The sequence below is a fragment of the Dufourea novaeangliae genome, unplaced genomic scaffold (assembly GCF_001272555.1).
Source record: "Dufourea novaeangliae isolate 0120121106 unplaced genomic scaffold, ASM127255v1 scaffold21, whole genome shotgun sequence".
Classification (NCBI taxonomy): Eukaryota; Metazoa; Arthropoda; class Insecta; order Hymenoptera; family Halictidae; genus Dufourea; species Dufourea novaeangliae.
Window position 1 is genome coordinate 7300043 of NW_015373910.1, and position 24475 is coordinate 7324517.

General features: G+C 38.9%; 1 protein-coding gene across 1 annotated transcript; it reads left to right on the forward strand.

Annotated features, from left to right (window-relative positions):
* Positions 1–148: 148 nt before the first annotated feature.
* On the forward strand, positions 149–19797 carry LOC107193989 (neogenin). Its single transcript, XM_015583539.1, has 27 exons — positions 149–295; positions 9499–9664; positions 9766–9905; positions 10041–10208; positions 10602–10724; positions 10811–10973; positions 11404–11531; positions 11633–11792; positions 11881–11996; positions 12757–13165; positions 13267–13414; positions 13500–13628; positions 14112–14318; positions 14783–15074; positions 15349–15507; positions 15583–15773; positions 15847–15999; positions 16152–16314; positions 16386–16580; positions 16790–16828; positions 17043–17175; positions 17258–17490; positions 17770–17877; positions 18063–18274; positions 18352–18565; positions 18710–18846; positions 19501–19797. Exons 1-27 carry the CDS (start codon positions 241–243, stop codon positions 19597–19599), a joined length of 4440 nt encoding a protein of 1479 aa, XP_015439025.1. The 5' UTR covers positions 149–240; the 3' UTR covers positions 19600–19797.
* The last annotated feature ends 4678 nt before the right edge of the window (positions 19798–24475 follow it).

The window sequence follows — 24475 nt, forward strand, 5'->3', positions numbered from 1 at the left end:
CAATGCGGAGGTGTATAGCCGTCGTTTAGCCATGTTCTATCGTCGTGCTCGCGACAGTGCAGTGCGAGAATGAGGTTCACGGATGCGAGTTACGAACAATTGTTTAACGGGCGACGGTGAGCCAAAGGGAGAATTGGGATGTGTTCGCTCGACAGAACATTGTATGCTGGTGCAGCGATCGCGTGAAGAAATAACGCTGGGTTTTCGTACGCGTCGGAGTCTGTGACACCCGCTGGCCCAATGGAGCCGCGTACTCTCGCTGTCCCGTTGGCTTTGTTGACATTCGTCGTATCGGGTAAGTTCTTTTTTAATCTAGTACTAGAAACCCGTTATTCACCATTACTTTCATGATACACAGGACGTTTTACAGCGCATACTCGAGTCAAAACAGGATCGTACTATTATAAAAATAATTTAAATCTCAGGTGATTGTATATCGTGCAAACGGTAGCCTATAGTGTCTCTGCGCAGAACAGCGTTTGTCATACATCGTGAAAACGGCTGCTCGATTATACAGAAGAACGTGATAAAGCCCCATCGGCACTCTATACGGCGTTTTATCGATGAACGTGGAAAACTGGAATAATATCGTATATATATTCCCGTCACGGTTAACACTGTTTGCATCTCGTCCCATCGTAGTAGAAAGCAAATATTTACGAGACCGTTCCGCGATTTTCTTGTTTGCTAATCTCTCAACGGAGATTACGACGTGGAAAACGTTCCTCTGTCCAGGACAATTCGAATCGTACCACCGTGGAAATACCGATTGATTTCTCGACGAATTGGGCAGAGTTGTCAAGATTCGTTCGGAATTCCGGTAACGATTAACACTTGGCGGACGCACGTAGGGAGAAGAACGAGCGCATCTCGACGTGTAACCACGGGAATACCCTTTCTGTGTATTTACTTTTGTAACGTGCCATTATTATGCAAGTTGTTGTTTCATTAGATCGTTCGCCGCCATCGGTACGGCTTTGAATTAAATAACAAGCCGTTTAACGTTCGGTACTCTGTGCACCGAATGAAAACAACATACGGGAACAAAGACTGCTGGACGGAATTGAATGACTGGGTTCGTTTAATCGGAATACGTGGATAGAAATTTATAGAAGAAGGAGGATCTTGGCGGTATTAAACGGAATTATAAGTGTAGAAATCACGTATCCACGATCCGATTGTCATGTAAATTTTCGGGACTTAACACTAGAACTACCGATGATAAACGCATATTTGCTTCGATCGGTGGATAAACGTGAAAAACTTCTGAAAATTTAGAGATTGACTAATTTCTTCACTTTTATATCGTAATAAAAGGTGCAAAAGATCTGAGAAAATGTATTGTCATAATAACATTTTAATCGTCGTTGTAAGAGTCTATTGACAATTCATTTTTACTTGCTTGGTAGTTCTAGTGTTAAGTGTGTCCGAGGAAAGTTGAGAGACACTGCACTTCTGGTGGGTATTATTGATGCAGTGAAGGTTATCTCGTATAAGGGGGTGGATTCAGGGTGTACTTCCGATTGCAACGATCTGGACGGTATCCCTTGGTAATACTGTCGCAATAACGAGGGCAGTATAGTTCCCCTGATAAAAGTAACGACGAATTGGGAGAGATAGAAGGCAGGGACCATTGTTCTAGCCCCTAGCCCAGTGTACACAAGCATTAATAAGTCTTTGTGCCTTCCATGGTACAGACTCATTAAGGGTATATATTCACTTTGACAAACGAATACTTCTTTTTTTGTTACAGATAAATAATGTCTAATTTAGTAAGAATTTTCTAAAGAAGAGAATATCCTTAATAACTAGACTGCGGATTTTCATGCAATATCGACGTTTTTAAAGTAATTTTTAAAGACAGGAGCAATCATAGAAATTTATTTTCCCTTTTAAGTATCTTATTGGGTTCAGAGTAAAATAGAATATTTGTTGGATATGATTTAATATAATATTTAATGCTCCCATGCTGAGTATAAAGAATATAAAAATTTAAAAAAACAAAATAACATAACAGAAAAGTATAATAAATATATATTCAATTAATTAAACTTATTAATAAAAACACCTCACTAATTAAATTTGTTTTTTATTGTATCTCACAGAGCCCTTTAGGCTATAAATGGATAAAATCCGCAGTCTATTAATAACAAATGAATAAAGGTGCTTCTCGAGAACGTTTTGCGAAAACGATTGAATCGCGTATAAGTTGAAAAGTATATAAACTACATTATTAACATTTTTTTATGTTAAACATATGAATTGGTTTCTTTTAAATGTTGGCGTATGGAATTATGAAAATCTTGAACATTCTTTTACGAGTTGATCATTTCTGTATCTCGAAATGAGAGTATCCCACTGAAGAAGTCGCACCGCTGGAAGTATTTGCGTTAAACACTCGAGCATAGTATTCCAACAATGCGGCAAGCCTCTCCTTGCGATTTTATCACGATAGAAAATGCATCTACTAAACGTCCAGAGTCATTACTTTAAGGGGTTGCATACATCTCGAGAGTTCAATAAGTATATGAATATTTAAGATCTTTTCCTCATGGAATGAGGTTTTTTCTTTTTAAAGTTGACAAGGACATTTTGTAAAAAAATATTCTGTATTATTTAGAATAATGACAGTTTCAAAAAATAGATTGTAGTAATTTCATAAATTATCTTGTTTTTTTGTTATAGTTTCGTTGGTAAAACGATGTTTGTAGAAATGAATGGTAGTTCATTGCGGCTCGTTCTGCAAGCATCGTTCCCATATTATCCTTTTTATTTACTTTTTCATTATTACATATACGCACCGTCTAGTTGGATATAAAGATCCATTTCCGGCTCATCATGGTGGTGAAGCGTTCAAACAATGAAAGGGGTCTTGAAAGGGTGCCTTCCTCAAATAAACCAGTTAGCTTTGTCTCTGGGATATGGTACTAACGGCGCCCAGCTCACTGCAGAACAATTATGGGCCCAAATAAACAGAACATGATGGGTTCAACACCGGTGTCAGCTCCTGATTTCACTGCATCGATCGTTCCTTGAACAATTTCGAATTAAGATAAACTTAGTTTGGGGAATTGTGGAGATTGACCGCGTACGGTTCGACAAATTAACCCTCATCCGTCCATCGGTGTCAAATTGAAGTGATAATAGTTAAATGTGCAAATTCTTTAAAGTAAAAATCACGAAACTTCAGCTAAACTTACCTACACATGACAGAGTAACGTCATTTCTTTAGAGAAAATTGTGCCAATTTGACACAAGGGACGGATCAGGGTTAAGACAAGAACTACAGGAGAATTTATAGGTCCTTTTTCACCTCGGACACCTTTTAAAAATTAGTTCAAACTCTGACGTTTAATAAGCTCAATGTCCCTATTTCTAATCATGCAAGAGTTCTGCTATCGCAGGAATTGATTTTTCTTTCAAACTTGGTAAGCATATATTTAATGTTCATATTTATTAAAAACCTGCAGAATTAATAAGTAATGTTTTTTAATAATTTTTTTAGAAACAAAAAAAAATTTGTTTTCCCAGAGTTATCATTGTCAATCACAAGTTCTCTTAAAAAAATTATTATTAACACTAGAATAAATATGAACATTAAATGCTTACCAAGTTTGCTTATGAAATTCCGATTTTTACACCCAAATTAAGCTTCTGAACTCCTAAATAGGCGTTCTGTACCACTGTGCGCTCGTGCCGTGAATTCGACACATATTGAAGATCTGCTCCGTGGCGCTGGTAGCCCAAATAAGTACGGAACGCGATCGTGCAACACACAACCGCGTTCGAATGTGGTTCCGTGTAAATTGGTATTTACAAACGCGTGTACTGTGCGACCGATGTCGTAACAACACCTTAATGGTCAGCGCCCACGCGGCGTATACTCGTGCATATTGATGTATAGGGTGATTTACCTAAGACACTCTCTGCATATCAACGAACGGGGTCTTCGATTAATTTTCTTTCGACATGTGATATATCCCCTCTTAACGTGTGTTCCGATATAGCCCGAATTGGCCAGGGCTGAGAATAATCCTGAAATGCATACCAACCTTAAAACATCGAAAGTACAAGAACATTTAACGATGTCGACTTTAGACTAGATTATGTAAAATTACAGATTTACTATTCTATCATTACTGAAATTAAAACTGTGTTTTTTCGACGAAGTTTATGATGGCTTTTCATTTATTACAGATTTTATTTTATGATATATTATGGTAGATTGTCTTCTTTACAGGGTGTCCCAGTATTGATGGTACAGCCGCGGAGGGGGTGATTCTACATGAGAAAGTAAATCGAAAATATGGAATAACAGATTTTATTAACTGAATAGAACTTGGCTAGCGCGTCTGTTCATTGCATTTCCTTTCTACTTACTACCATGGTAAATTTTCGGATTAATATTCAAAGTCGATTATTTCGAAAACAAAGCCTCAAACGGAAAAAATGTACTCCATACTGTCCACTTATTGTCTCATCTAGAATCACCCTCTCGCTGTTTCTACCATCAATACTAGGACACCCTGTATATTATTGTATTATACAATTTAATTTAGTATACATTCAAGGCTGGTAGTTCCAATGTAAAAACGTTTAATTTTTTTTAAAAGTAATAGTAAAAGAAAACAATGTCCTACTGATTCGTATCTACCATCTTTTTCAAGACGATAGGGGTAAGTTCCACTTGCACCGTGTCGCCAGTTTTGTAAATCCGGTCACATTCCTTCTTCTTCTCCTTACAAAGGAATCACGTTCACTCGTAGTTGCATCACGTTGGCAATTCCATTACCAGCCACACATACCCCGGTGTCCATATGCGTTATCCTTTCAGGGCAGCGCTCCAGGTTTTCCCCGATTCTCGTCTTTCGTGGACGTTTCGCGGAACAGCGTGCTTGGAACGGAAGTACGGTAACAGTCACGGTGCACGAGAAAAGATAAGAGAAAGATGGATGAAACCCGGCTCGTGGAATTCATTTTATCGATCGCAAAAGTCAAGCCTAGATTTCCGTCTGTCTGCTAACCGTCGGGGTGTTGGGTGTGCGACCCCTACGACCCCCAACTGTCGCGAACGATTAATTGATTCCCCTGTAGGAGGGATCGTAATATCCTTCATCCCCGTCGCTGGTTTATCAGTATTTATGAGACACCCCGTAGATCGGTTGTGCCACGGTATACACGCATACACACACGGTATACCTTGCCTTCCTTCACGGTCTGTTCGTCACATGTCGAGTGTACTTTTACCGCGTTTTTCAACATTCTCCCTCCTTCCCTTTTGCCGAGTTCCACGGGCATGCAAACTCGCCCCACGAATTAATCCAACGGCGTGCGAGAAAATGCAAAAAAAAAAAAGAGATTCGGAGGATTTATCCACGGCAAGAAAAATATCTGGACCCCCAAAGCCAAGGTGTGTTAAGTCCACTTTTGAAAAAAATGACATTTTACTTTGTACTATTATATAAGTCCTACCCTTATAGAAACCGAAAAATACCGGTATTTATTTCCGTTTTCGGTAATATATCGGTTTTGGTATAGCTTTGATGGCATAATACCGGTTTAAGTACTTGGTTCCAAGTCGTCTAGTTTTTAATATAGGTACGTAATAGTCTAAAAATGATATTAGGTTCATATTTTTAAAACAGTGAGAAGTTCATCGCATAGGGGAATTAATGGAAAGTTTATAGAGACTTGCCTTAAATCCAGTGAATATTTCGAAGGTAGCAATTGTTTCTCGCTCAATTCTTACCGCAGGGTCCCAAAGTTACAAGGTTTTCACACTTTTGATTTTCTCTCCTGTGAATTTTGAAAAGTGTGACTTAATACACTTTGTTAAAATATGTTTCTGTACAAAATATTAAATTGTTAAGTTGTTTTTCATAATGGAAACCTTGAAACGTTGCACTTATAGTTGCAGCTTTACTTTGTCTTGCTGTTGGTTTCATGCGAAACGGTTAAAGATGACTTGTACATTGTTTTACTATACAAGTTTAATTTGTTTGAACAAGTCTACTCGTCGAGGGTAGCAATGGTTCTTCCCATTCTCTTATAATGACCAGAGAAATTGTGGTGGTGTGCTGTGCATCTGTTTATTCAGATGGTTATAAATCGTGCTAGGTAGTGATGATGGCACCATGACTTCCTCGAGGTATAATATTTCTTAAAGTAACGACGATACGTTCCAGTGGGTTCTAAAATAGAGAAAACATACGAACATTGACCAATCTGTTGGTTACAGAGGATTTTTATTACATTTTTCTGGCGGAATCAAGGTGAAAAAGGTACGGTTACCGATAGATGGAGAAAGTATCATTACTTTCTAAGCATTTTTTGCTTAACCATAATCGTTCGACGAAGCCACGAGGGGAAACATTTTGCATCGCGAAACGATTCTCGCCATCGATCGTGTGAACCTTATCTGGAGGATATTATCCGATACACTTAGCTCGTCCGAGATAGTGATTTCAAGACTCGTTGTAAGTTTGTACATGATACTTTCGTTCTTCCCCTCCCTTCTGTCTCCCTCTTCCGCTCCCGTTAAGCTACTAAACAAGACGCACAAACCGATGTCAGACAAACACCCTATCTACAGGGTGTTGAAGAGTTTGAACTAAAATAAAACGATTGAATCGAAAGTAACGAAAGATTAATAAATAAATTTAATAAGTGTGTCCGTTGTAAAGAAACGTGATTTGGGCAAAGTTCCCGAATGAATTATTATTCGAAGGTTCAATCTGTATAGAATATTATCACCGATTAATTTCATTTAACCACAATGTATTCTCGTTGCAGTCGCGTACCAGAGAGAACGCTCTGTACGTAATAAGGTGCAGTGGTTGTTCCCCACGACAGATTTACCTCGCGCGTACACACTGCAATGGTTCTCCTCTCTTGATCTATTTCGGTATGCCGTGCGGTAGGTTGTCGCCCGCACTCATAAATCAAATAGTCGAGACGGCGAATGGTTTATTTTGCTTGAGAATGCAGAGAGCCGTTGCGGCGCTATCGGGCGCCAAATTTCGCACGTTTCCTTTCCTTTTTCCTGTTTCTTCGATCCATTTTTCTTAATTCATACGTCTACCTATACGATTATGTCTTCGTGATCCCTTGAAACGGTCTGTCAAGCGAAGCTGAACTAATCCATAACGATTATTTTTTGAAAATGGAAGATCGGGATTCGAGAATCGAAAGAACGAAACGAATCGATATGTTTTCGTTCGATCGACCGAACGACCGAAGCTGGCCGCGATCGAGCGACGGTAAAAACTCGAAACGCGATATGTATCGAGAAACGAGAAACTCTCGCGGAGAGACTGAAAGAAAATAATGCTTCAACGACGAGAATTACTACTCTGTGTCGATCGGCTGAAGACGTGTTCGCGCTCCTTCTGTGAAGGTTGCACGGAAAGGTGACAGACCACCGTGAGCGTGAAACTGTAACCCAATAACCGTGGACAGTGTCTCTCAATTTTCTGGAAGCCTCGATCGAATTACCGGGACTCGCTGACTGACGGTCTGTTATCGATTGTTACTTCTCTTTTATCTGTCAACGGGGGAAAAAAGACTTTGCCAGTTTTATTTTCGATCGATACCATGGCATTGGTCGTAAAGTTCTTTACTGACGAGCAAACTCGACTTCCTTAAATTAACATTTCGTTTAACATTTATTTCAGTATTCAAAATAAATTTATGAAGCAATAGGAGGCCCTAACCCCTACATTGCTTTTTTCCCTAGGGGAAGCCGAGTTTGCTCGTCGGTGTACGAGTTATTGCATTCGATACCTCGTGAATCTATGCATTCCTATACATATATTTTCCCTCTAGGCAATGTTTTAATCCGCATAGTTTTCTTTGTACTTTCCGTTTAATAGAGATTCCCATACTCTCCCGTAATAACGGGTCTCGCGAAAAGAGTCGTGTTCCAGAGGTTAGGTCTTCCGCCACCGGAAGATTGTTAGGCCGCGAAAATATTCGTAATTGTCCGCGAGCGTATAATGCGTATCTCTTTCATAAAGAATCTTGAAGAATCCCGCGAGAAAGAATTTAACGAGCGCCAGGCACATATACACACATCGACAAATTCCTTCGGCTTCTGTACGAGAGAACACACTTGCACGCGTTACAAAACGTTCTCTCTCATGAAAATAATGAAGCTTATTTTCACTGAGATAATGCAGAACGAAACAATGAGAACTGGAAGGGATTGTTCTCGGGATGGAAATATATACCTATCCGTTGAGACGACCGCCACCGAGGGTAAACGTAACCTACATGACGCGCGCGTCCTCGTGATTTACGGCAACGTTTCAAGGAGACGAAAATTCTTTGTTCGCACGCGTAGGAAAGAATATTTCACCGCGTATATCGATTGCGTGTGGAATTTAAAACTAAACGAACGGTCGAGTAGGAAATATCATTCGGATCTCGCGCGTCCCATAAAATTGTTCTGTCCGAGGGATTCCCTTATTCCTTTGTTCTCGCGTGCGCGGGGCTATTCAGATAAACTGAGTATGTATACCGGTCGAATCGTCGTCCTCTGCGTCGCTGGGTTGCGTATACACGTCCGTATCGGACGATCGCAAAGCTCCCGAAGAAAGAAAAGAAAGGAAGGAAAAGAGAATTTAGGCACTCGGCTCGGGTGTCTCGCCGAAAGGGCCAAAGGGTGCCTCTATAGGGTTGCCGACCCCCTTTATCCCTTCACCATTTACACACCAACACCGTAAATTCACGTCTTCCATAGGATAAACCCCCACAAGTTTTCAACATCGTCTGTATCGTAGTATTTACGTGGTCGGCCTACGCACGTGTTTAGTAACTCGCGAAGTGCAATCGAAATTTGATAGTCCTGCTGGTCCCCTATATATCGAGTTTACCCTCACGATGGGCTACCAAGATAGATGTCCACTGGAGCACCGTTTTTTTTTAAGACCCTTTTTCTTATACTTATCGCGCTAAACCACACCTGGGCCAGTAGTGATGGACGATACAATACCTATCGATATTTCGAACATCAATACTTTTCAATTCCAATATCGATATTTGTGACGATATATTCCAGTATCGATACTTAACCCATAAATATCGAAGTTTCGATACAATCGTTGCATCTGTCGTAACCTAACAGGTCGTAAAAAAATAGATTAATCGCAAGCTCTTTCCATAAAGTTTGCGATTGGTCGATTCCTTTTTCACATTGTTGCCTGAGAATCTGCCTTAACAAATATCTGCTTAAATAAATGATTTATTTTTATTTTTGGATTATATTACTTCCAATTTAATTGCAACTATCGATACCGATAATATCGATATTTTATTCCCGATATACATGTGCATCGATACTCTGGGTGTCAGTACGTATCGATACCAAATACCGATACAATTAAAATTTATCGCCATCACTAACTGTACAAGGTGCGTTGTATACAAAAATACCAATTGTGTACATTATTGTTTATCCACCACGAAACAAAAATTACAAGTCGATTTTGTCCTTGGCAGCCAGCGCAGGTGGTTTGTTTTTTACCATCGAGCCACAAGATGCGGTGGTCGAGCAAGGAGGTCCAGCTAGATTGGACTGCGAGGCAAAGAGTTTCTTTGGTGCACCAACTATACAATGGCGAACGGACGACGGTCAACCGATTAACTTTATCGGGGATAGTTTTCGGTATATAATTTTCAAGATTACCTTTTATTCTTGGCACTTTTTGGAAATCCTTCGTCCTTACTTGTTTCTCTCTTTTTTTTCTTTTATTCTTCAAATTGTAGATCACAGCTAGCGAATGGATCCTTGTACATAAATAGCGTATACGGCAGTAGTGCAGAATTAACCGGAAGCTATCAGTGTTTAGCTTCCGTAGATAATGTTGGAGCTATTGTCTCACGAGCGGCCACGATTAAACTTGCAAGTTAGTATCTAGGATTAGCGGTTTAGTTCTCTCTCTAGAATCACACACAGTGTATCGTATAACTACACCATACGCGATTTGAAAGTGGCGCGCGCGAGTTCTGGACGAGTACACACAGAAATATCCATTTTGAAGGTCTGCCAGGATTCGAGAAGGAACCGCAAGACACTATGGTTTATCCGGGGCAAGTTGCATACTTAAGTTGCACACTACCTTCGTCCTCTAGTTCGCTGAGTATACAGTGGTTGAAAGACGAACATCCGCTTGTGCTGGACCGTAGTCGAATGTCTGTTTTACCATCAGGTAGCAATATATTTTTGTATTATCACAGACGAAATATAAGAATAGACCTAACATGCAATGTAATTTTCTGTCCAATGCTGCAGGGGCGTCAGAAGCCTCTGTACCATTTCAGTATTCCATTCCTTGCTAGCGAAACCAGGGCAATAATGTATGTACATATGTATCGCTATATGCAGTCACGGGTGTGTGTGCTGCGCGTTATCACGGTGTCGAACGTAGTTCCTGAAATCGGAAACTTTTATATAGAGGTGCGCTCAGACCAGCGTGATTTTCGTGGGACACCAAGTCCCATAAAATGTTAGGTCTATTCTTATATCTCGCCTGTGGTATTATTGATCGTGCAAAACGCAAGTACGTCATGTAAACATTGTCTTTCCGTTCTGTGTACGATAGGTGCATTAGAGATCGACGACGTTAACATGCAGGACATTGGATCTTACAGGTGTAATGCTAGTAGTTACGGACAACATAGACTGAGTAATAAAGCACAATTAGGATTATTGACGAGTGATATTGGTTGGTATAATCTTTTAAAAGATTATTATTTATATGTTTAGTATTCAAGGCAAGTGGTAATCTGTCGTTTGATTTTTACCTGATAGATCAGGAAAGTACACCGCCAGTCTTCATAGCTAAACCGTTTAGGCAAGAAGTTGTCGAAGGATCAACGGTCACCCTGGAGTGCGCTGCCAATGGGTATCCAAAGCCAAGTATATTGTGGCTGAAGGATGGTGTGGCCATCGATTTAGCATCTTTCGATTCTAGGTCCGTGTGATCGACGCATAACCACAATATACAGGGTGTCCTATTTAAATCGATCTCGTCGAATATCTCTGAAATTATTCGTGATACCGAAAACTGTTTCAAACAAAAGTTGAATGGTATCGAGGGGGGCATAATTTGATTTCAATAGTTTATTTGTAGGTGGAGGCGTAGAGGACGTATGAAGGTCGACTCTATTTTCTTAAATGGAACTATATATTTTTTAATGCATTGATCGCTGCAGCTCGATATTCTCTGTAAAAAATTATTAACCTATTTATACCTAGAAACCGTCAGTTTAGGAGATATTTGAATTCAAAAACTGCATTAAAAAATATATGGTTCCATTTAAGAAAATACTATTAAATAGGCCACCCTGTAGATTGTAAACAGAGAATTTTTCCAGCTGACGGTTTGTCATTTTATTGTTCAGGTATCGTAAAGTTGCTGCGTCCAGTCTCGTAATTAATAATGTCCAAGAAAGAGACGATGGTTCGTACCAATGTCGTGCCGAGAACGAAGTTGAAACTTTAGACGCAGCCGCTGACTTAATCGTACAAGGTATTTATGGCTGAGAATTGCTTGTGTGGACGAATTTTTAATTTACCTTTCTTTTTTTCTTGTTTTTAAATTTTGTATTACCCACATCTTTCCATCTTCAGTGCCCCCAAGGTTTGTAAAAAAGCCAGAAGACAAGGTAGCTAGCGAGAATCAAGATTTAGAATTTGAGTGTGACATTTATGGAAAACCAGAGCCGAAAATCTCATGGCTGAAAAATGGAGAACGTATCACGTTCAATGCGTACTGGCAAATCATTAATGGGTAAATTTTCTAATACCGATTCAGAACAGATTGGAAGCAAGCTGATTAATTTTCACGAGTTAAATACTTCTTGCGCGATTACTTCCAGCAGTTACCTTAGAATTAACGGTCTGCTGGCGATAGATGCTGGAATTTTTCAATGCATCGGAACAAATTCAGCCGGCAGCGTACAAGCTGCGGCACGTCTAACGATTAGCCAACCCAGTGAGTATACATTTCACAGCGTATGAAACTTTCCGTGTGAGTAATTTCGAGGATGATTTATTGTTATATTGTAGTTCTCAATTTGGTAATAGTGTATAATTCGGCCAATATCTCTGATTTTCTTCAAACTTTAATATGTTGAAAGGGGGGAAAATTATTTTTTTTTTCTATAAACAATTAAACCTCCCTTTTTACTGTTTTAAGATTATGTTCCTTCACTTAATCTGCATTTATAGTGACGTTTAGGTTAGAAATTTAACTTGAAATTAAAGGTACTTCTAATTGTTCGTGACATTTTTAAAAATGAAAATTTGCCTTTTTAGAGAGCCTCTTTCAACATATTAAAGTTTGAAGAAAATCGAAGGTACCGACTGAATTGTACACTATTATCCTCAAAGTTTGTGAGGGTACCTACAGAGTCAGTTGTGTGGTACAGAATACCTAAATATCTGTGATGGCTTTGTTGATATACGAAACAACGTAATACGGCCCGTGTCACAGCATTAAAATGGTTTAAGAAGGTTCACCTTTAGGAACCATAGAACTTACATTCTGTGCATGATTCATGCACACGTCTAAATTTTCCAGAGATATTCAGATATTCTGTTTCATTCCTCGTGACTCACTCCACGTTATTCTTTATCTTTCGTTTCTGTTCGACATTATAATTTCATTATTATTTCTTTGTTTTTTTTTCTTTGTTTTCCATTTGCGTGTCCTCCTCGATAACTGTGTTGCATGCTAACCAACTGATACCCAGGAAAAGCGAACTCCCACCGAACAACTACCCCGAAAACAATTCCCAAGAAGAAGTTACTGTTGCACCGTCAATTGTACAATAAAACGTGGCAGCACCCGAGCACCCTTTTGGGTCACACGTTGTCCGCGTTCACGCCGAATCCACCGTTGACCATCAGCCCGTCCGACGATCCAGCCGATCTTCCTGGGTCGGTTACGTTTCCCAATTCCCTATACGATCCAAAATCCCATTTTATAGACGACACAGACAGCCTGGAGTTGGCCGAAGGAAGCGTTCCATCAGCCCCGAGGAATCTGAGCCTCGTCATTGTTACCGCCAGATTCGTCACTCTGAGGTGGCAAGAACCGGAGAACACGAACGGGGACATTCTAAATTATTATATTTATTACAAGCAAGAAGGTGGTGAAAGGTAAGATGATTCGTTTCTTTAAACGATCCAAACAAATGTAAACCGTTCCCCCCACCCCCCGTCGTACCGTGCATATCATAATGAGTGATAAAATCTTGCAGAGAAAGAGTTATGAATACGCAACAAAAATTGGAGGCAATGATACGTGGTTTACAACCGAGTATGACGTATCAGTTTCGGGTGGTTGCCTTAAACGCTAGAGGTCCTGGAATGTCCAGCGAAGTATTACAAGTCACCACCCTCACAGAGGTCTGTAACAGAATTAAAAAAAGAAAATAAAATAAGCGTCTGGTATTGTTAATGTATATCTGTTATAATTAATCTCTTCTAATAGGCCAATGTTCCCGGACCTCCATTGAATTTAGAAGGGCACGCCACAAGCAGCGTGAGCGTCGCCTTAGCTTGGGAGAAACCGCAAGTTATTAACGGCCGAATTTCTAAATACATCATCACATTCGTCGAGGTATATATAAATATTAATAATTATCCTAGTGCTAAATACTCCTTGGTCCAGTTAATAGAGATCAATCATCCAGAGTCTAGGAACTCCGACATTCTTATATTTATGGACTCTCTATACACCTATACCTCGTTATACGGCATTTCGCTATAACGGCCTTTTTTAATTATAGCACTTTTTTGATTTACGGCCCACAATGTTTCTTTATACGGCCAAAAAAAAATGCATTTTTATAGGAAATTAAAAAGAATAAAATGCTTTATGAACTAAAAACTATATTATTTTATAAAAAATTGGAACAGATCCAATTGAATTTATCTAGGAACGTATCTAGGCAGTAAAGCGAGGTATGGGTGTACTATACTGGAACATGGTGCAATACATGCTTGCAGCTAATTGCAAATCCATTCAAAATATAAAGCTTAGAAGACACTATTATAAGTTATTACGTAACCTCAAAGTGTTCGTTGTGTGATATTTTTGAAGGGTGACAAACAGGAGATCACGCGTGAAACCACTAGTACCATGCACGAATTGGTGGACCTCGTGCCTTATACAGAATACAGTATTAGAGTCCAAGCCGTGAACGAGAACGGCCCTGGCGCGTTTAGCAGGGATATCATAGTGAGGACGTACAGCGCGCAGCCTACACAGCCGCCGCATAACATCACGGCAGAGCCAGCTAGTCCTACAGTGCGTCTTGTCCCTTGGCAGAGATGGGCAAATTATTAGATAAAGTTTCGAATAACGAATAAAAGATAAAAAAACAAGCACTTTGTCAATTTCAATCGTTTATACGTGGAAATTCCAATTTTTATAACAAAATAACACTTCTTCTTGAATGAATCAACATTTGGCAAATAATTATTTAATCTGATTAATTGTTTAAAGCTCAGAATGATGCCCTTAGATACTGTTACTTTTCACTATGTCAGAGTCTTCTTGCTCTCCAGAGAGTAACGAACTGCAGCACCATAAGCAACAGTTTCGTCAGGATTAATTCCCCAAGATGGTTCATTTACATCCTTCTTGTTCAAGTACCTTTAACTATATGTTATTCGAACAAAATTGTGCCCAACTCTGTCACTTGAAATCGTTCATTTGAAGCCGAAGTGTAAACGGTGTCATCGTGTAACACGTTCTATCTTTGATCGTAGAGTATTATTATAAGATGGGAGCCGCCGTTGATGGGAGGAAATGGAATTATCACCGGCTACAAGATCCGTTATCGCCGACAGGATCGTGGCTCGCAGCCAGTCACTATAACCACCGAGGGAAATCAACGCTCGAGAGTGCTCACAGGGCTTGAGAAACATGTCGTCTATCAAGTTCGCATGTGTGCCTTAAACGTGAACGGAACTGGGCCTTGGGCCGAATGGATACAGATAGAGACGTTCGAAACCGAGTTGGACGAGAAAAGGGTTCCGAATACACCCAGCAATTTAAAGAGTTAGTTAATATTTCTTCTTTTTCTTTTGTATTTTCTGCTATGATAGTTGACACATGTACAGGAAATATAGGACTTCGTCGACTCTAAATTTCAAACAGCTGTAAAATCAACAATTTCAAAATTGTTCAAAAATCCTTCGAGATACGTTTATATATCGCTAAAGACTACAACATATCCAAATTTGAACAAAATCCGAAATGGTGCTCCAGAAAGTGTCCGATTTTGTGTGGAATGATCCGTATGAAATATAAATACATATTTTCTATGTTACAGCAAAGGTGGTGTCGGATTATATACAAGTATTGTGGAACCCACCAAAGGATCAGAGTATAAAGGTGAAAGGATATAAACTTGGATGGGGTAAAGGCGTCCCTGATGTTGAAGTACGGCTTCTCGAGGGAAAAGAACGTTCTTATACCATCGATCAATTAGGTGATTTTTCAAGTCATGTAATCGATATAAAATCGAGGTGATAGGAAATGATAATTTTGTTGGACGTTTTCGTAGAACCAATGGCGGAATACGTAATCAGCTTGAGAGCAACAAATGATGCCGGCGATGGTCCGCCAGCTTATGCAAATGTAAGAGCGTCCGAATCTTCTTTGCCTTTGATACCGCCGGTTGGTCTTAAAGCTGCCGTTTTATCTGACACTACCGTAGTATTATATTGGACTGACACAACTTTAGCGAAAACTCAAGTATGTTCATCGAATATTCCGCAGTTTTGCCGGGAAACCCGGGAAAGTGTTTTGATGAGCATTAATGTTGCAGTTTGTGACGGATAATCGGTATTACGTGGTGCGTTATACGCATCATCACAGCAGCAGTCCTCGTTTTAGGTATCACAACGCCACTGATCTCAACTGTATGATACATGACTTGAAACCGAACACTCTGTACGAATTTGCAGTGAAACTAGTTAAGGTATTTATGATATATTTAAAAGGGAATCCTTGTCAGATGTCATTAGATAATAGTGTAAAATTCGGTCGTTACCTCCGATTTTCTTGAAACTTTAATACGTTGAAAGTGGCTGTCTAAAAATGAAAAATATTATTGTTATTATTATTTTTCAGGGAAAGCGAGAATCACCGTGGAGCATGGTCGCGTCGAATCAAACGCAAGAAGCGGTGCCGAGTTCTGCGCCAAGGGATTTGTCGATACAAATTATCGAGGACCGTCCGACTTCTGTCTTGCTACGATGGCAACCACCTAAACAGCCTAATGGACCGATCACAGGTATCAATTTGACTTTCATCTCCACGAAGGCATTACAAATGCACAGGCAATTATATAAAAACATGTTTCAGGATACATTATATTTTATTCGACCGATAACACAAAGTGGGATCGCGACTGGTTACTCGAAGCAGTTATCGGCGACAAGACTGAGTTCATCGTGAAAGGCCTTAAACCGAGTACAACGTATTATTTTAAGATTCAGACCCGGAACTCGAAGGGTTACGGTCCATTTTCCACGACCGTTCCGTTCAAAACACCACTGAGTAAGTGGGTTGATCGTTCATTTAACGGCCACGTGCACGCATTCAAACAATTTCGATGGTTTTTCTTTCGACAGAGTTTCTGTTAAAGTATTGCGTACGGTGTCATTATCTTCAGTAACCATACTATTTCTGTTCATCTCTTTGTATCGTGTGTACAGTAAATCGGTGTATGTTAATTATTCTGTTCAATTTTTTTATTTCTACGCTAGGCAATGGCATGGATGTCTATGATGAATTGCATGGTCGAGGTAAGATATTATTATTCTCTTTTAGATCATTTTCTTTTTTCTTTTTTTTTTTTCGTGTTAGAATTGCATGCAACTGAAAGTAGTGAGTGTCGAAGTAATGGAAACGTTAAAAGCGAGACGAATAATTGTTTTTTGTTGTGTAGAGCGATATGGTAGAATCCATTTCACGAATATCTAATAGTTTTTTCTAATAAGGAATTAATGTAACTTACAGACGGACGAGGACTCTCGAATATACTGATCTATATCATTGTGGGCTGTTTCATTGTTCTTATCACTGGCGTGGCAGTTGTAGTGGTGGTGATGTGTTGCAAACGGAATCCGGACACGCCTGACAGGAAGAAGGGGTATGTAATACGTGTGTACGAAATTTTATATTTCCATCACGTCACGTTTGTGAGTTCTGAAAATTACAATTATAATATTTAGATACATGAAGGACGCGAATCCAAAGACAAATATCAAGCCACCAGACTTGTGGATTCACCACGATCAGATGGAGCTGAAAGCTCTGGAAAAATCCTCGATAAATGGAGAAGCGTCCACCAGTGGTGTAGCTAGTAACACATTACCCAGATCCAGTAATCAGGATTACAATCAAGATAGTGTACACGGAAATTCTAGTTCGTTGGATAAACGTACTTACGTACCAAGTTATATGGGTAAGTGTTGAGAGAAAAATTCTATACCAGAGTATCGTAACATATCACACAACTGCACAGAATTTCAGTTCCTCCCAATTGAATTTCAATATTGTATTCTTTTGCAAGTATACACAAGAAATGAATACAATTTAGTTTGATCATAGTCATACACGATTCTAATGATTTACTTCGATTTATGGGTACCCTTAGTTGATTAATGTCTTGAAAGAGAAATTATATTTCGTTCACTGTTTTCCTGATTTTTCGTCGATTTTTTGTTCATTCACACGATATTAGGTGGTAACACTGACGAGAAGTGCTCGACCCTGAGCAGGCAGCATAGTCGAGGAAGCCATAAACCTAAACTCGTTACACTGCCTGTTGACAGTGCGTCTTTACATCAACGTAAGTTAATGTTAAATAATGCTAAATAGAATTGGAATATCGTTGGTTCATGCGCATTGATGTTCGAGGAGGTTATATTGAAAAATAGATATATTTTAAGAACGATATAAGGTTGTCTGTCCACTCCACTCCGATTAAACTTAGTGTATTTAAGCTGTACCAACAAAAACCTCGACCTGTTACAGCTATAGCGACCGCCACGCCAATAGTGAACACAAGTATGTCGCAACCAACGATTCATACTTCCTGCAGCGACACACCATCCGTCAGGCAGAATTACCCCCGAACAGTGGCACAATATAGCTTAAGTCGAGCGCACATTACATTAGAACCAACACCAGAATCGAGTCCAGATTCTTGCAACATTTCAAGCTCTTACGAACCGCTGCAAAACCAAGTAAGGTTCTTGTAAGATAACAAATGTTCCCCTTAAATAAACAATTCAGTTGTGCGTATAATAATGCTGATTTACAGCAATTATCGTACGGTACCAGCGGACAGCCGTACACTGGAAGTACTCAGTACGCTTCAGGCCATTACGGTAACAGCAGTCAGCCGTCGAGTAGCGGCGGAGGAACGGATGGTAGTGGTAGCAGTAAGAGGATGCAAGGCCATCCCTTAAAAAGTTTCAGTGTTCCAGCGCCACCGCCTCAGTCGGCACCTTCCACGCCGGCACAACAGAAACACGGTAGTAAATCTTATTATTTACACGTACAGTGGATTCTAGCTATATTGCCACTAAACATATTGCCACTAAACAGTCCACTGTACCTCTTATTTCCTAATGGCGTCATTAATTGTACGTTGTGGCATCGTTATTGCTTTTACACAGTTTCTCAAGTGACTGTGAGACCCACGATGTCTGGTAGCCCCTACAAGAAACCACAAAGCACCACGCAATTAGCAAAGAACCGATTAGCCTCCGTTTCAAATCCAATACACACTTCGGAAGAAGTTGAGCGGTTAAAGGTAAGGTTAATCCTTCGATTAAAGTCCATGCTCTTGAGAATGTAACAGTGGGAGAATGATTGTTTGTCCCGTGTTTACAAAATCACTCGAGTAATGATCTGATTGCGTGTCAACTGTAGTTGTATTTAACTCTCATATGCTCCCCAGGAATAGTAACATAAGACCCTCGGGTGATATTTCACCCATTTTTTTCTTTACACTCAAATTAATGTTATTATTAACCTGTTATACTGTATTTCATAAAAAGTTAGTCACATTTGTTAACTTATTCCTCACATTTTGCAATTATTACATATATAAATAGCATTTTTATCTCAAATTACAAATATCACAGCATTTGAAAATAGAAAATGGGTGAATTTTCACCCGAGGAGCGTATGAGGGTTCAACAGGTTCCCTGCAGGACGTGGGAACAGTTCATTGTGTTGGTTTTTGATTGCCAAAAAGAAGTCTTTCTTTCTTCTATATCTAATGCACGATATTTTATTTATCTATAATATATAGTAATACAGAAAAGGTATATAACACCCTCAACTCTCACTCTCAAGAAGAAGTCTTCTACGCCATATTGAATACCAACCTTCCACACGTACACATACTTATAGCTAAAGGTAATATCCACGACACATTGACTATTGTAAATTTTCTTTACAGCCTTCGTACAGTACAGAAGAACTGAATCAAGAGATGGCGAACTTGGAGGGTCTCATGAAAGATCTGAATGCCATAACAGCGTCCGAGTTTGAGTGCTAGAAGAGATTCCGCAGACCTTGTGCCATCTCAATTCAATAGACTGCAATGATACATTCTCAATGTTAGTACCTGAGAGAGATAAGGTTTGTCACGTGATCACGTTACACGATATAAAACTTTTCTTTTTTGCGGGGATTATTATATTTCGGCACACGGAAACGCAGTAACGCGCGATTGGCAATAGACAAAAAGTCAACGGGGAGGGGGCCGATGAACGGCGTCAGTATCGAACAGTTTTCGAACGGTTTGCGCCAAAAACGAACGTCGACCCAGTGTGATTGGACTGGAACAAGAGTGTTTCCTAGTCAATTTGTTCTTTTCCTCCGGTACTAACGTTGTTTTCTACGGTGAAACGCAGAAAAAATATATATATATACTTGCCAATGTAACTGAACACTGCCACACTCTTGTCAGTGGACTTGCGTTTTGCAAGACTGTGTGAGTGGTACATTTTTAAAAGTGTTTTTACGCAAGAAATCGGACGGTTTATTACGAACGTTCGACCGTGTATCTTTTTCTATGTGATCGAACACGTGGTGTGTACATAGATACGATTGAAACAAAAGGACGTCCTGAAATGTAAGGTCTATCCTAAATAATGTCTGAATCCTTTCTTGCGATTAGGGTACATTACATTGATGACTAAATGAAGTCGTAGAGAAGAGTTTTTCGAATTTTATACGTGTAAAAGTGACGGGGTAATCGTGTACGGATTGCTCCTTTTTATATGCTTCGGTGACATTGACGATCTTGCCTAAGAAGAGAAGAAGAAAACGAATTCGTACTACAGCCAGAAGCTCACGTGCTCTTTGCCACGATTTGTAATTTATTCTCGTAAGAGTACATTTTTCTATATCGATACTGTCGACTGCCATACTTACGCTTAGGACGGTGGGATCACGTGAGTCTCTAAAAGCGAACAATTTACAGTTCAGTGTGTAAAGCGGAAAACAGAAATGTTTATTCTATTTCTTCGTTTCTCCGTCAGACTCTTTTTAACGACAATTTCGGTAATAGATTTTGTACGGTACAGTACATTCAGACTAGTTGATTTAGTATTAATTAAACGGAAACGAATCGTTAACTGTAAACTCACCTATACATATATTTATAGGTGAATTTTCGGCTCCATTCAGAATACTAATCTTTATGGTTATTACTTAACAGAAATTTCATTTCAGTCGTTTACAATCCTCTTAAATATTAGTCTGGCAGTCAGTATGTTATCGTGTTTGATCGATATCGACCAGCCATTTCTAAACTGTTCTGAAATCGTCACCTGTGATCCTATTACATTTTCTTTAACAGGCTGAGATTTTCCGCGCTGAACACTGTGTAACGGCCTTAAAAAAAAAAATAATGTTCGTATTAAGTTGCCCTTTATTCTGTGGTTGCGGCAGCTGAGGAATTTCATTCGCCAGGGAGAACGATACGCGTGTGTGCGCCGTTTTCAACGGGACAATGTAGTATTATGATCTCATCGACAAAAATATTATGTTAGAATTAAAGAGCGTACATCGAGTATGGGTATTACGCACGGGTTAGGCTTGTATAGCGTTTACAAGAGAGAAAAGAGAGATCATCGCAAAGGAACACACACACACACACACAACATACAACAGTAATTTTCGCCGTCGATGTATTTACCGTTTTGGTGTGGTTAAGTTCACCTTAAATAACGATTACGTTCGAAACGTCCAGTTAAGGGTACGGTCTAAATGATAGTATAAATGAAATTCACAAGAGTCGTCTTTGCGAGCTATTTTTTAACAGATGTTTACAAATTGTTGTTTGTAATGTGTATACGTTGTTTTGTTTCGAAGGACACTCGAGAAAGAGACTATCAGCGACGAGAAAATGCTTGCAATTTACGCGCGTATTTTGCAGGCGCCAACAGATCAAATTTTTCTATCACTCGATTAACCGATTGATACGCATATTTACGGTGAAAAACATATGTGTATATATATATGAAGCGACAGTTTTTTTTGGTAATTATTTAGAACATGGTCCTCAGCTCCGATGTCAACGAACTTGAAATATATTGTCAACTTTTTTCCTATACATATAATAGACAAAATTCAATGTAGTAGTAGCAGTTTTTCGCGAATTTCTCGGAAACTAAAAGAGTCCGCCTATTATATTTACGTATAGAAAAAAGTTGTTCAGAATGATGGTCTTGACAACATATTTCAACGTCATTGAAATTGGTGCTGAGGATTATGTTCTAAATAAATACCGTTTTTTTACCGATATCCGTCGAGATATATTACATAATAGATATACTTCCTTCCAGTGCTAGGGATTTGCTACGTATAACTTTTGTACACGTTTTACTGTGCGATCGAACGGTCTCTTTAGTATTAATGGAAACGGGGACACCGAGGACGTGCAGGATAATGTTAACAATTTAACCGCGAATCGTCACGTGAAACGCGATCGAAGGCGAAACGCCGCTTGTAGTATTCCGTACTGTACCATCTTTTTTAACCACTTTCGTATTTTCCTAACGAATATACAGGGTGTAAAGGATGAACGTGTTGCAAGGGAAATACCTGTAAAAGCAAATGAAATGCTTCAGTGCAGTTTTTTGTTTAAGTTTTAAATTTAATTAGTGCTCAACAGGACAACTAACAAGGGAACGTATCGAACCCAGACACGCCGATTTTGATTGTCCATCTCGGGAACTAGAGGGTACAGATACAAATTTTTTGTTGTAAATGGTGTGTTTTTTAATGTGAAATGTAATCATTTAAATGTTTTTTTTTTTAATTTAATTTTTTTAATATATTATTTAAACAAATCGGGGTTCGATATGTTCCCTTGTAAGTACAGTAAATTCTCGATGAGTGATGGAAGGCTCCTCGGCACTTGGAAGGAGAGGTACCCAGGTGTAACACGGACTTTTTAATGAAGTTTAGCACAGTGATAGGGCTTGGAATTATAATCCAATGATATTTCTTTCAGTCGCGTATGGCCATTAGTTTATGAAATATTTAATGTTCAGTGCCGTGGAGTCTCCGAACACTCATCGAGGATTTACTGTACTTTGAAGTAATATTCAGACGAAATATACACTTTATAAAATTGCTTCTTCGAAGGAATAGAAATTCGAAAATGATTAAATGAAATCACGTGGCTTTCATGGGCACTAAAAGGTATTTCACTGTAACATATTTAGTTTTAGGCCTCGCATTGTACAAAGATTATGTACGCCAGAGGGGTAAGGCACCAACGTGTGTTTTTTTTTCGTTGCGGCAGAAGTCTAATATGGATATAGTACAAAGCAATATGTGATACTCCTGCTTTAGGAATCGTCGGGTTTTCGCCCAGAGTATTGCATATTACTCGAATATTTGCTGCTGCACGGGAAGTACGCCACTCAATTTCGAGCGAACATGGTTTTTTTGTCGTTGGTATAGCTTGGTTAAAAATGACACGAGTAGTATCGAGACATCCCTATATTCAACCACACCACATGAATTCCATTTATTTCCAGATGTAAACATTACTAGACAATTCTAATTAAAATACCTAATGAACGTCAGGCATCCGGTTGGCTTGAATTTTGTTTAAACAATTGTATCGATATTGGTTCAAATCGTTGACCGATATTTGCTAGGGTTTCGTTAGAACAACTATGAAATATTTTTTTTATTCGAAATCTCAACTATTTTATAAAATTTTCATATTGTCACTAACAGAAAATACGTGGACAGGAGTGAGCTATACCGATAAACAAAGAACAGCTTGTACATTAAGTATATATGTAATATATATATATGAAATTTGTAATTATCGTGCTGCTCAAAGGGCTATTGTCCCTTTGTAAGTAAAAGGAAACAGGCCTACGAGACGGCCTGCGGAATATTTTACCACAAAAGTATAGTAGAATAGTTATATACATAGTATATATATATTTATCTATATAATTATTATTTATTGATTTTTATGTATGCTGGGAATATCGAGGATAAATGAATGTTGCGAGATGCTAAAGGCTGGTTGCTTTTGATCATTTCCATTGACATCGTATCGTAGTCATCGTCGCTATCATTGTCGTCATCATCATTCTCATCCCATTTTTCTCATTGTCATTCATTCATTCTTCTCTTTAATCGATAATTAATGGATTCGCTAGAATTAGTACTGAAGTTCGACGATAATCGAGATGAAACGAAAAATAAGCTACAGGCCACTGATGTATGTAAATAAAACACCACCACTTTATAAGATAATTAAGTATTTATATACATTATATATATACACAGCCATTATAAAATACAATTATTATATTTGTACGATATGTATTAAGGCAGCCATCTCCAATGAAACATTCAATAACAAGTGTGTGATAATATTTGTAAAACTTGGTATCCAATAAACAATCTTATGTTCTTTACAAGTTATCGGTTCAGCTTTGAATTTTGAATTTTAATTCGTGCAATCAGTGAGAAAAAATATTAACATGGTATTATAAACGCAATTCAAGAATAAGTGATGTAGGTGAGAATAGTTTTTGCCACTCTGGTCATAAGATACTCTGTACATAGCGGCAAGAATCATTTGTATAGCAAATTTTTTCATTGATAAAAGTCCTTAGGTCACATGAAGCCCGTTCGAGTACACACAATTTCAAAGTACAAAGCTTATTACTAATGAAACATGCGTGTCACACATACATAAAATTATATAAATTACAGCGTAAAAAAATTAGTGGATTCATCAGTGGCGCCATCCGCGGCAAAACGGTGAAACTGTTAGACAAATATTATCGACAGATGAGTGCACGTTTTCTAGAGATAATTCCAATTTTCGCCACCAGGTGGCTACAATAAGAATTCCAATTTTTTGAATTTGCAGTTTTCTCGCGCTT